Source organism: Neolamprologus brichardi, chromosome 7, assembly GCF_056152115.1.
Source record: "Neolamprologus brichardi isolate AB-2024 chromosome 7, ASM5615211v1, whole genome shotgun sequence".
Lineage (NCBI taxonomy): Eukaryota > Metazoa > Chordata > Actinopteri > Cichliformes > Cichlidae > Neolamprologus > Neolamprologus brichardi.
In genome coordinates this window covers 26,605,670-26,619,671 of record NC_142110.1, presented here as the reverse complement: position 1 = coordinate 26,619,671, position 14,002 = coordinate 26,605,670, and the positions used below count along the sequence as shown (strand labels likewise).

The window sequence follows — 14,002 nt, the reverse complement described above, 5'->3', positions numbered from 1 at the left end:
CAGGGCTGAGCATCTCATTCGCAATGACTTTGCAGGCAGGTCATATTAATGTGTCTGCGATGATGTATTGCTTTTTGGATTCAGCTTCTAAGTAGCTAGCTTTGAGAAGTCTTTCAGACATCTTTGTGGTTAAATTAAACCAAGAGTGACATGTTTAGCCACATGTTCTCCTTAAATTACTGGTTGTCTGAGCAGTGTCCAAAAAATGAAATGGGCTTTATAGATAATTAGGAAACTTTCTGGGGAAAATCTGGTCTTATTAGAAGAGACGGCATCCATCCCACTTTGGATGGAGCAGCTGTCATTTCTAGAAATCTGGACAAATTTATTAACCCCCTCTAAAACGTGACTATCCAGACCCCCCCCCACCACCACCACCACCACCCCGGGAGGGGTTATGGGCAGTAGCAGTAGTATTTAAATATTGAAAAATAAACAGAAAGAACAATATAATATCCACAACTACATCAAAGAGTAAAACTATTAAATGTGGATTATTAAACAATTAGTCTCTCTCCCCTGAGTCCCTGTTAGTAAACCATTTAATAATTGGCTAACATATTGATTTACTCTGCCTTACAGAAACCTGGTTACAGCAGGTTGAATATGTTGAAATAAATCAACGTCCTCGTGATAAACTAACTGTCAGAATCCCCGAAGCACAGTCTGAGGGTGCAGAATAACAACAATCTCCCATTTCAGCTTATTAACCATAGACACAGAGTTTTAACTCATTTGATAGCCTGACTCTTAACCTTGTCCACTCTAATTGGAAAACTCAAAAAGCTGTTTTATTTGTTGTTATCTACCGTCTGCCTGATCCTTATTAAGAGTTTCTATCTGGTTTCTTGGGCTTTTTATCTCATTTAGTGCATAGTTCAGATAAAATAATTGTTGCGGGTGATTTCAACATTTGTGTAAATACTGAAAACGATAGATTAAACTAGACTCGACTCAGTTGGCTTCTCACAAAATGTGAAAGCATCCACACACCACCTTAATCCCACTTAGATCTTGTTCTGACATATAACATAGAAACTGAACGTTTAACACTATTCCCCAAAACCCATCTTCCATCTGACCATTTCCTAATAACTTTACATTTACAATAATGGATTATACAGCAATGGGGAAACATTTTATCAGAGTAAATGTCTTTCTGAAAGTGCTGTAATTAAGTTTAAGGATTCAATATAAAAGCCATCACCTGACCCAGCTGTCTTAGCTAATCTCCAACCTTCAATTAATTATTGAAAGAGTAGTTTTAAAACTTCCAGCTTCTCATCTGCAGAGGAATGAGTTTCAGTCAGGTTTCAGAGCTCATCACAGCACAGAAACAGCTTTAGTGAAGGTTACAAATGATCTTCTTAAGCCCTCTGACAGGGGACTCATCTCTGTGCTTGTCCTATTAGACTTCAGTGTAGCGTTCAACACTGTTGACGATATTTTATTACAGCAATTAGAGCATGTCATAGGTATTAAAGATACTGTGCTGCAGTGGTTTATATCATTTCTATCTAATTGACTTCAATTGATTTAATTTGTAGTTTGAATCTGTTTAGTCTTTTTTGTATATTTTTCATATGTTGATTTTTTCATGATTCAGACTACTGTAAGCACACAGAGCACAAGGGGAAAGAAATGCCAAAGTGAAAAGGAGAGAGGAGATATTTCAGACAAATTAGAGCTACTAGAAACACTAAATTGTTGTGTACATGACTAAATGACTCATGAAAACAGTGATTAAGAATATAAATGTTTTGTGATGTCATGTGATCTAACACCTGTATTTGCAAAATTTTTCTTTCGGTCAGGAGCGCCGATAAGACAGATTCTCCTGATGTAGTCTGCGGGCAGAATGCATGATGCCATGATGTAAATCTGTGAATCCATTCAAAAAAGTGTATAAATCTGCTTGTCCAACAGAGCTGAATGTAATAATGTAAAGACTAAACCAGTCTCTCCTGTGCAGCAAGTTAACCCTAGCCCTAACCTGGAGAGATGGAAGAAAGGAGCACCAGAGGTTCTAATGGCAGAATGGGGGATTTAGTTGTTTTGGTAGTTTTTGTTGTTTCTGAGATGTTTGTAGCTCAGTTTAGTTCAGTTGCATTTTATTTATATGGCGCCAAATCACAACACCAGTTGCCTCAAGGTGCTCAACTATTTTGAAAAAGACACAAAGAAAATGGCAATTCTGCTTGTATAAATTCATGTTGAGTCTAAGTGACTCTCAGAATAAAGTTTGTGCTTTTTCAAAGCATTTCTTGTTTCATTACTTCCATATGACAGCAAATTAAGATTACACACGTGAGGTTTTTTTTCCCTCTCTTCTTACGTCTTCTTCCCTCCACAAATTGTTCCCTCTTTTCCTAAACCCATCTCCACTCACTCCCTGGTTCTCATGTTGACATCTGTTGTGGACCCCTCTGCCTCACTTCCTGCTCCATCTTCAGATGCCCTCTTGCTACAGGAATGCGCTGAACATTGTGGTCACCACCCTTTTTGCTGCGGTGGTCCTCTTCACCATTCTGTTGGCCTATGTTACAGGTTCATTTCAATCACAAACACAAAAAGTATATGATAATTAAAACGTATGATCATATTTACTGATTTTTTTCCCCTTCTTCATTGTGAAGGCTACCAGTTTATCCACACTGAGCAGCACCACCTGTCCTTTGGCCTATATGGTGCCTTCCTCTCCCTCCACCTCTTTCTCCAGAGCCTCTTTGCATTCTTGGAGCATCGGCGGATGAGGAATCCTGCCCGACCTCAACACCTCCGTCGTTCCGTGGCCCTCTGCATCGCAGCTTATCAAGAGGACCCAGACTACCTAAGGAAGTGCCTCCACAGCATCTGCCGAATCTCTTTTCCAGGCTTGAAGGTGGTGCTGGTTGTGGATGGAAATAGACCCGAGGATCGCTACATGGTGGACATTTTCCATGAAGTGATGGGAGGAGCTGACCAGGCTGGCAGCATGGTGTGGAAGGGGAACTATCACAGGGACGGTAGTGGAGGTGGGGGGAAAAGCACAGCGCACATGGAAGAGATGGCACAGGTGTCAAGGATGGTCAGAGGTTGCCGCTATTCTTGCATTATGCAGGAGTGGGGAGGTAAAAGGGAGGTGATGTACACTGCCTTCAAAGCGCTGGGGGACAGTGTGGATTACGTGCAGGTAAGGGCTACACAGACACCATCACATATATGTACATTTGCAATGGCAAAGAATTCATTCTAACAATTTAGGCTGACCTGATGTATAATCTGAATATTCATCCTGACCACTTATTATGATCTGCATAGTTTGTATAGTCATTCTGACCACTTAGCTACTAACCACGGTAATGTAAAACGGGATGGCTGTAGCTCCGGAGGTACAGCAGGCCATCTACTAATCAGAAGACTGGCAGTTCAATCCCTGGCTGTCCAGCCTGTATGCCAGATACTAAACCCAAGTTGCTCTCCAATACATCCATTTTTGAATGCCAGAGAACCATGTTTGATAACAGATGCCATTTAAAACCTGCACTTATGTCTACCTGTGCTAGCTGTTTCTTCTGAACTACATGCTAATGCTAACACACTAATGTTATAAACTGGGCAAAATACTGCCTTAGAGCAAGAAGTTCATAAGTTCTGTGTGGCCATTAGAAAAACCACACTCACAGTGAAATAGAGTACACAAGATTTCTTTTTATTTCAAAGCCTACTAGTGCTGACAGTGTAATTCTGACCTGCAGTCCAGAGCCCAAGGACACCACAGTCAGAATTTCAGCCTGGTTTCATACAGGAAAAGGTGGTCACTCAGAGCAATCACATATCTTAATAATCGGACTCTTGCATCTTCCTAAGAGAGTTTTCATCTACCTTAATAGGCCTTGTGTTAGTGCAACATGAGTTTCCATACCAGATCCTTGGAATAGCACTCTCTTTTTCTCTGGGTCCTCTGTGATTTCAGCAGGTTGGCCACCTCCTAATTGCACAGTAGGCTTTTGCTCAGAGCCCGACAGATTCAGTCCAGTCCTTTTTTAAAAACTTCACATAAACCCTGATTTAAATTGATCCTTCTGTCAAATAAAACTACGTTATTTTAAAAATAGGACCAGACCAGGTTACAAACTATGTTTTATAGCCCCCTTCCTTCCTGTTTACCCACAGCCGGATCTCTCCCCCCCCCCCCCCCCCCCCCCCCCCTCCTTTTTATAGAAGGGTCCCAAACTAATTTGAATTCTCTACTTCCTGTACTCTGCTCCAAATAGCTGGCAGCTATCAATTTGACTAATTTTAGTATATTAATTGATCATACTAACATTTAATTAATGCTTAATTATTGTAGCTGTAGTATTGCAGCTGAGGCTGTTAGGAATCCCAATTTTGTAGATGCTAATTTGTCAGCACCAATTATAACGCATGACTTTTCTTACATCAACTCTGTGAAATGTGTTGTCAGCAGTATAAAATCCTGCACACCCAAAAATGACCTCTTTTGTATTTAACATGACAGTAACATTACTTGTGATTTTTTTCATAGTAAAAATAAACCATGTGTTTATTAGAAGAATGAAATCCTTCACCATCTGTGAAGGACTTGCAATGTAATGTAAAACAAGCATGAAATCCTGACTACTTTACACAAGTAATAGCCAAGCAAGACTGTTGAAACTGTTGTTGGTGTTATTTAACTGCTCATGGAAAGACTTTCCGGGTCTGCATCCAGACCTGTGGGTTAATGCTGGATATTTAGTTCCTTCTTCATAGCCAACTGTTGCCTTTGTCCTTGCTGAGGGTAAAGGTCGTGTCCACAGCTGACCCAGGTGCATTGAAATTACAGAGAACCAGCTGGGATGTTTGTCAGCAGCCTCTCATTTTTCTCCTGGACTTTACGATCAATACCAGCCTGTGTTTGGCAACACCTGGGGTCTGCTGGTTGTAATTGTCTGAGCCCGTGTTTAACCTCCACTAGGCCTCACCTTTTGTTTTTTATGTCGTCTTTTATTTCCCCAGGTGTGTGATTCAGACACAGTTTTAGACCCAGCATGTACCATAGAAATGCTCAAGATCCTTGAGGAAGATCCAATGGTGGGAGGGGTTGGTGGAGACGTGCAGGTAAAACAGCACTGCAGAGGAAAAGTGAAATGAGAAAGTCGACTTGAATTTCCTCTCTTGTTATTGATTAAACTCAATATCTAAATATCAGAGTCACAGAATATTGAACCCTTTATGCATCAAAATGGCTTTTATCTTCTTTATTACGCTGCGTCTGTGAGTATGCAGTTCATTTTTGCATCAAAGTACAGGGCAAACTTCAGATTGCTAATATGCTCACTTATGCCCAAACCACCTCAACTGGCTCCTTTCAATGTGGAGGAGTAGCGGCTCCATAGTGGTGGGTGTTGTTGGACTCCGCCAGGGCTTCCCTTTGTCACCGATTGCCACTTTGCCTTCTAGTGTACTTTAAAATATCACAACAATATGAAATGCCATAGACAGCTCTAAATCCTTCTCAGTCATACAGTTATCCTTTTACATTGAACACATGTAAAAATAGGAGATATTGTGATTTGGCAAGCAGCCCTACAACTAACTTCCAGATGGTTTTCACTGCAAGACAAGGCCTTGTTAAATCATTCAAAGACAGACAATCCATTTTCTTTGTCCTTGGCATGGCTATTAACACAACAGTGGCCGTCATTCACAAAGAACCGTTCTGGGCACTTCAACGAAAAACTGAAATTATAGCTAGCCTAGCAAGTGCCAGATGCCAGTCGTATCCAGACTGAAGTTATAACAACATGTGCATCATGAGTAGATGCTTTCCATTGTTGTCAAAAGACCATGGCTATATTGTGAAGCTTGAAGGCTCTACTTGAAATGCAAATCCCTATGCAAATTGGTCTCATGGTGTGCTCAAAAGTCAGTCAATCAATCAATAAATATAAAGCAAGAGAGGCTGGAACAGACTTACCAGTAGCTGGGGGACATAACGAAAGGAGATAAAAAGAAAAGCACGTAACATCAGTTTCACATCCAAAGTGCTGTACAATAAAGGAAATGCCAAAGGGGAATCCACACTGTTACTAGCTCATCTTTCTGTAGCCAATTCCAGCAACTAAGAGGATTGAACAAGATAATTAGTATTCACAAAGCTGAACTTGACAGCTATGGACACTCAGCCCAAAAACCAAGTGCTCAGTCAGGCCTCAAATAACGACACTAAGGAGACTGTAATGCCAGTTCCATCCACAATCCATTGCTCAACAATCTCTCCGTAAGGGCAATGGCAGGTCTGCACCTCCTATGGCAGCCCAAGTCCATAGGACAACTCTGAACAAAAGTCCCATCCTAGCTGCTGCTCAAATCAGGCAATTTTACAAATAGACAGTTCAGTGAGCTACATTTAGGTGAATCATCAGAAGCAAAACACTGTAGGCAGAATAATCTGGAAAAATCCTCGCAGACAAAACTACTTAAGCAACTGTTTAAGGCAAGACGGCAGGTCTGAGAACAGGCCGCGTCAACTGTGGCCATTGCAGGCTATATATCCATATATAGTATGGCTGCAATGTCAGAAGGTGTCAGCTGGAAACAGAATCCTAAAAATAAAAATCATATTAGTGTATATCTAACTAATAAGCATACTGTCTTCAAAGCTACTCACCAGAGTGAAAGGACACTGTGTCGCAAATTAGTTACATTAAAGCTGCACAACGGCTGGAAACGTCACACTACAAACAAAAGTGTGGGTAAGCTGTCATAACACTAATTATTTAAGCCGACAGAATCAAGTGAACAGACATGCAGCCTACCTATAGCGGGTTAACCTCAGATATTGCTGACAGCCAAAATCATGCTTCAGAAACAGAGACATGAGAAACAGAGCAGGGAGCATAACCAGCGCAGCTACAGCCACAACCTTGAATAACATAAAGTTTTACATTAATTAATGTAAAGGAGTTTAATGAGGTAGATAGATTAATTAGAAATTTAAAGAGTTAGATACAGAAATGAGCTGTATCTAACTCAGAAAAGTGGGCTAACCATGCATATTTTTGCACATTTGAAATACTCAAATGTAAAATCCTCACAGAAAAAAACTACAATGCAAAAATGTATAAAACTACATTTGAAATGTCATCTAGGTCCTGAAAATGTGTCTATTTTATTCTATTTATATCTGGGACAAAAAAAGGTGAAGGCTCCTTGGAGAGTTTCAAGACAATATTCCCTAAACCTGGAAAAAAAGGAAAAGTTGATGGAAAAATCTTAGTTTTCAGTAACTGTTAAGATACAATAAAACCTGACTGTGAGTTTCCTTTCTTTCAATCTTAATATATTCTTATGCATTTTCCTATCTTCCAGATACTCAACAAGTACGACTCATGGATCTCCTTCTTAAGCAGTGTGCGCTACTGGATGGCCTTCAACATTGAGCGTGCGTGCCAGTCCTACTTTGGCTGTGTCCAGTGTATCAGTGGTCCTCTCGGGATGTACAGGAACTCCTTGCTACAGCACTTCTTGGAGCCATGGTACCATCAGACCTTTTTAGGCTCCAAGTGCAGCTTTGGAGATGACCGCCACCTCACCAATCGGGTGCTTAGCTTTGGGTACAAGACAAAATTCACAGCTCGATCACAGTGTCAGACTGAGACACCAACCCAGTATCTGCGTTGGCTCAACCAGCAGACTCGATGGAGCAAGTCTTACTTTCGTGAATGGCTCTACAATGCCTTGTGGTTCCATAAACACAGCCTCTGGATGACTTATGAATCCATGGTCACTGGCTTCTTCCCATTCTTCTTGGTTGCTACAGTCATCCATCTCTTCTATCGTGGACGGCTGTGGAATATCCTGCTCTTCTTATTGACAGTCCAGTTGGTCGGGATGGTGAAGGCGACCTACGCCTGTTTTTTGCGTGGCAGTCTGGTCATGATCTTCATGTCACTTTACTCACTTCTCTACATGTCCAGCCTTCTTCCTGCCAAAATATTTGCCTTGCTGACCATAAACAAGGCTGGATGGGGCACATCAGGCCGCAGGAAGATTGTGGTCAACTTCATTGGAGCTGTGCCAGTTACAGTTTGGGCTATGGTGCTGCTTGGAGGTGTGGCATATACAGTTTACTGTGAAACACAGGAGCCATTCAGTGAGACTGAGAAAGCCTTATTGATAGCAGGGACGATACTCTACGCCTGCTACTGGCTTATTCTTGTGGTACTGTACTTGGCAATTGTAGCCAAACGGTGTAATAAGAGGGAAGAACAGTATCATCTGCCATATGAAGAGGCCTAAACTGGAAATATTGCTCGTCTGAGTTTCACTGCAGTATGATTCAAGCAAGGTCTCTACTCACCTTGCCGGAACAATAAACATTGAACAAGGAACACACATCTTCATTGCTGGTGCTACAACACTGTGATTCTTAAATTTGAGAAGCATGATTCTAGTTGTGGGGACTTATAGATCCATACAGTTCTTCCATTTATCCCATTATTACGGTGCTTCACAGTGAAAACCTTAACCAAGCAGAATAGGTCATAATGTTATAAAATATCCATATACTTGTTACGAAAAACATCAGGTAATTGATGGGTACAGGTTGCTTTTTGTAATGAAAAGTGTCATACATTGTTTTACATTTTTTTAAAAATACATGTGAAACTTTTATATTTAAGATGTTTACTTAGATTAGTCAGAGCACCTACTTTGGAAAAGATTAGGGAGGCTCAGTAGGTGTAGAGTCCAGACAGAGACTAAGCAAAATTTAAAAAATATGAAACTGCCAACAAATTCAACTGAAGATGTGTTTAACATGGAAGAGGAAGAGATGAATTTGTCCTGGCCAGTCAGCATGAATTTAAAAATATAGAGAGGTAGGAAGTAGGAAGAGTCTTTAAGAAATAAACAGAAAATACACTAGTGTGTGAGTTATACATAAAAATACATCCATACTCTGTAACATCCTAAGATCTATACAGTTGGTGCATGAAAAGAAATTACATAAATATTCTGTCTTAACTTCGCTACTTCCATTTTTACTATTTATACTTTAATAGTATATACATTATACTATGTATCTACTAGTGTAGTGTGTGAATTTAAGTAAAGTAACATTGTCTCAAATTGTCTGTGTAGGTTCTCAGTCATCCAGGTGATGATAGTCTAAGGAGCTTGGAAAGAAATCATCTGGACTTCTTTAAGTTTCTTTAAGACTTTTAACTTATGATCTGAGAAGCTTCTTCAGTTCCACTGGTCATTCACAGTGGGCATAGATGAATGACCATCTTTGTAAAGAGGGGATGGCTTACGACACCAGCTGTCTGCCACTTACTATGCAGTTCTGCGTTCCCTTCCCAGGCGCCTAACCCTCCACTTAGCTCTTGCATCAGGTGATCTCAGTGGGTCAGATAATAGGGTAAGGCAAGGCCTCACAATGGTTTCAACCGAAGCCTCTGCTGATAGTGACCTTTTTTCACACCTTGTTGTGAGGCACGAGATCAAGTTAGTTTTAGAACTGAAGAAGCTTCTCAGATAAGATGTGAAACGTCTTCAAGTAATTAAGAAGTCCAGTCACTTTCTTTCCAAGCCATTTAGATCATTGTCTCAGATTACAAACAGTAAATTGTAGGGGTAACAAAAATAATGTTTGTAAGGTTTTACCATGATTGTGCACCAGCTGCCACCTTTTGTAATAATTTGAAACATGTTGATCCTAAGATGATACATATTTCTAAATTCATCACCAAACACCACCATAACGTGTTGTGTTAGTGCTTGAAAAAGATCTGCTGTGTTTACCTCGTTGATTAGCATTGCCACATAGCATTCCACTAAAGATGCTTTTTCACACTGATTTGTTTAACTCTCTTTCAGTTATGTAGCCAAGAGTAGATTAAAAAAGTATAGTTCACTCTTAGCTTTGACCGGTACCTGTAGGGCTCTTGAGATTTGGCAGGTGGGTGAACCACAAGATTTAGTTTATCAGTGCAATGAAAAATAATTCTCAAATTAATATTTGCTTTGAACTTGAGTAACAGCTCAAACAGTCATGGAAAGCTGTTACATTATTAAAACTGTTATACTGTTATTAGGCCAGCTAGCATATCTCCCCATGTGAAGACCCTAAATGTATTTAGTTAAGATGCATACATACAGTGATATGAAAAAGTATTTTCCCGTTCCAGATTTCCTGTTTCTTGCATGTTTGTCACACTTAAATATTTAGAATTATCAAACAAATTTAAATATTAGACAAACATAACACAAGTAAACACAAAATGTAGTTTCTTAAATTCAGCCGTTCATAAGTGGACTGGCTGGTGCGTTTTGGGTCATTGTCCTGCTGCAGAACCCAAGTGCGCTTTACTTTGAGGTCATGAACAGATGGCCGGACATTCTCCTTCAGGGTGTTTTGATAGACAGCAGAATTCTCTGTTTACCACAGCAAGTCTTCAGGTCCTGAGGCAGCAAAACAGCCCCAGACCATCACACTACCACCACCAAATTTTACTCTTGGTATGATGTTCCTTTTCTGAAATGCTGTGTTACTTTTATGTCAGATGTAACGGGACACACACACCTTCCAAAAAGTTTAACTTTTGTCTCATCAGTCCAAAGAGTATTTTCCCAAAAGTCTTGAGGATCATCAAGATGTTTTCTGGTAAAACTGAGACTTGATGTTCCTTTTGCTCCGCAGTGCTTCTCATATTAAAACTCTGCCATGCAGGCCATTTTTTTCCGTCTTTCTTATGGTGGAGTCATGACACTGACCTTAACTGAGGCAAGTGAGGCCTGCAGTTCTTTAGGTGTTGTTCTGGGGTCTTTTGTGACCTCCTGGATGAGTCATCGTTGTGCTCTTAGGGTAATTTAGGTCGGCCGGCCACTCCTTGGAAGGTTCAAAACTGTTCCGTGTTTTCGCCATTTGTGGATAATGGCTCTTATTGTTGGCTCGAGTCCCACAGCTTTAGAAATGCTTTATAACCTTTTCGAGACTGAGAGATGTGTCTGATTTGCTCCTGAATTTCCTTGGACCGTGGCATCAACTCTGGCTTTTGAGGATCTTTTGGTCTACTCCACTTTGTCAGGCAGGTCCTATTTAAGTGATTTCTTAATTGAGAAGAGATGTGGCAGCAATCAGGCCTGGATGTGGCCACAGAAATTGAACATGGATATCACATCCAAAGATGTGATATACCACAGTTAATTTATGTTATAACAGGGGGGTCCAATCCCTTTTTCATACAGGTCGATTTATGTTTGGATTATTTTTGGATCCCCCCCCCCCCCCCCCCCCCCCCCCCTTAATAATAAATGCCATCATTTAGAAACTACATTTTGTGTTTACGTGTGTTATCTTTGTCTAATATTTAGATTTGTTTAATTATCTGAAACATTTGAGTGTGACAAACAGACAAAAACATAGGAAATCGGGAAGGGCGCATTCAAGACATTAATATCTTTTGTGCTAGTTAGCAAGCTGGCAAATTGACTAAAGCAATAGGCCTACAGATTTTACACTGCCGCAAACTGCCACTACAGCATGGCACTACAATTCTGAAATTCCTGGCCTGGGGATAACCCTAAAAATGGGTGTTTTTCTAGTAATGCGTAGGCATGCCAATATAAACAACTGTCTTAAACATTGTTGTGATAAATTTTTGAAACAACTGATTTTGCAGCAACTATGAGGAGAAAAAATCCATATTAATACCTTTAATGATTCAAAGTATGTGGTCGAGGTGCAATTGTCATTTGTTCTACTGGGGTATCAAAGTCTTCTTGTCAAAATCTAAAAACAGTGACCATCTTATCAGACAACAGTATGTTGACACAACTGTATTAAAGTTTAATGATGTTTGGAAGTTATATAGTCATTTCAGACAGTACTATGAACCTCCCTTCTGCATACATGCTAAAGTGTGTACTGTATCAAAACCAGACCTGAAATCTATTCCTACTGAGACAGTAATTGCATTTGGAAGTATACAGGGTAGGTGTGGAAGTTTTCTAGACTTTGCATGTTTCTCATGAATTACGAACAGCATTATCATCCACTATGATTTACCAGAAAAGAGAATCCAAACATCTCTGAAGGTAGGGCTGCATTTTGTTGTGGCTGAGCAGTGTCATTGTTAGAATCGTTATTTTACAGTTCTCGGTGTGTTGTAGTTTAATTCAGAAGTCTTTTTTATATAATGAAAAGTTGCCATATTATATCTGTGTGTTTTTCTGCTGTATACAGTTATGTTGATGTGGGTCATTTACACATTTTACACTAGATTTTGATTTTGTCTGTTCACACCAACAAAAAGACTAAACACCAAAGTTTTTTTCTAGGATATGTTCCAAAAACTTTATCTGTATGTTTTGTGTGACATCTGCAAACATCTGCATAATGGACACTTTAAAATACTTAAGTTATATTCATATTGCTTTATTTTGAGATGTAAAAGCTTCAACTTGAAAGGTCAAAAGGTCACATACATTTAAAGGAACTTTACAACTCTGACATTTTGTAGCTCTTGTTTCTTGATCTTCTGCTGTTTCCATCTCTGGGCATCAACAGGATGCTAAAAGTCATTAAAATGCTTTCTATGTAGGACACAAAAATCCTATTCATATGATACAGAAAATGTCTCATTTAAAGTACTACATGGATTTTCCCTCTTGTTTAAAATCATTTTCTGACTGTTTTTTACTGTATTTTTTGTTCACTTGAAAAGATAAAATTCATTTTTAATAATTAATTCTATTGTTGTTAAGTCACTTTGGAATCGTTCTTTAGTGTCTTCACTCTTCAGTCTTTTTTGTGTCTTTTCTTATCTTTTTCTGCAATCAGCAATATCTTTGCCTTTCACGCTGCTATTTGGTACATTAACATACAGTAGACACAGAAAAAGCAAAAAACACATTAAACAAAGATATACAGAGACATACAAGACAGACAGACTAAGTGAACACAGCATGTTGCCCAAAGATAGCTTGGAGCAGCCAGGGACAGAGCCACCTCCCCATTAGTACATGACCTGCTCTACTACAGCCTTCCCACCTGAGAAAACTAAAACTAGAATTAAATTAAAGAATTGATAGGAAGACATAATTTCTGGTGCCAAGACTGTGTTTGGAGAACTCTAAACATGGCAATAAATCTGCAAAATCCCTTGCCAACCAGATAAAACAAAATAGTGAAAATGTAACCGGACAAATTACATGAAGTGGAAATTCTGATAAGCGATTCTACACAAATTTTAATTAAGTTCATCCTTCCTAGGCTGGATCAAAACATTATACAGTTCTTTATAGCATCAATCCTACTGCACTTTATATGCATATGAAACAAAAAATTCTCAATTTGAGTGCATTGACTCTTTTTAAATATTTGTAAATATTATAAATTTTATAGGTTTTATTTTTTGTACAGAATTTTTTCTTATTCATTTATTTTTTCTGATATATCTTTAATTCGCTTTTCCTTGCTGCTATAATATGAATTTCCCAAAGTGGGATCAATAACGTCTACGTCCTGTTCCTCCTCGTGAAGCTTTCTGAAGGAGTCATGTGAAGGACAGTCTTGGATTCCACGCAAATGATTTCAAAGTTGCAGCCCTGCTTTTCCCACTGCTCTCTGCACTTCTTGTAAAATAAAAGCTTTAAAATGTCTGATATATACAGTGGAAATACAATTTACTAATTACAAGAGAAAGCTGGAGTGGATACTCCAGCAGAACAACATGAGAGATGTGGAGTGGCATGAAGACAATCACTGGATTCCTGCCATCCAACAGCAGAAGAGCTGAGAGTGGTGAGGACAGAGCCAGTCTTTAACAGATTCAACACTGCAGTTAATGCTCAGCCACCTGCTGACTTACCTGTAGTCTTCATTTCAAGCTATGTATGTCTTTATCCTGTCTTTCTCCCATCACCTCCAACTGACTGTGGGAGATGGCGAACCCTCCTTAAAATGTGTTCTGCCAGAGCTTTCTTCCTGTTAAAAGGGAGTTTTTCCTTC

The 14,002-nt window shown here is 39.5% G+C and overlaps 1 protein-coding gene across 1 annotated transcript; it reads left to right on the top strand.

Annotated features, from left to right (window-relative positions):
- The first annotated feature begins 2,297 nt into the window (after positions 1-2,297).
- Positions 2,298-8,979, top strand: has3 (hyaluronan synthase 3). Its single transcript, XM_006782241.3, has 4 exons — positions 2,298-2,547; positions 2,637-3,172; positions 5,002-5,103; positions 7,357-8,979. The coding sequence occupies exons 1-4, from the start codon at positions 2,454-2,456 to the stop codon at positions 8,284-8,286; spliced, it is 1,662 nt and encodes a 553-aa protein (XP_006782304.1). The 5' UTR covers positions 2,298-2,453; the 3' UTR covers positions 8,287-8,979.
- Positions 8,980-14,002: the final 5,023 nt, after the last annotated feature.

Bases quoted from the DNA above. Each gene is read 5' to 3' on its own strand.
- has3 (XM_006782241.3), top strand. From the start codon at position 2,454: ATGCCCTCTTGCTACAGGAATGCGCTGAACATTGTGGTCACCACCCTT. The intron at 2,548-2,636 runs GTTCATTTCAAT...TTCATTGTGAAG, and splicing joins TCTGTTGGCCTATGTTACAG to GCTACCAGTTTATCCACACT. The intron at 3,173-5,001 runs GTAAGGGCTACA...TTATTTCCCCAG, and splicing joins ACAGTGTGGATTACGTGCAG to GTGTGTGATTCAGACACAGT.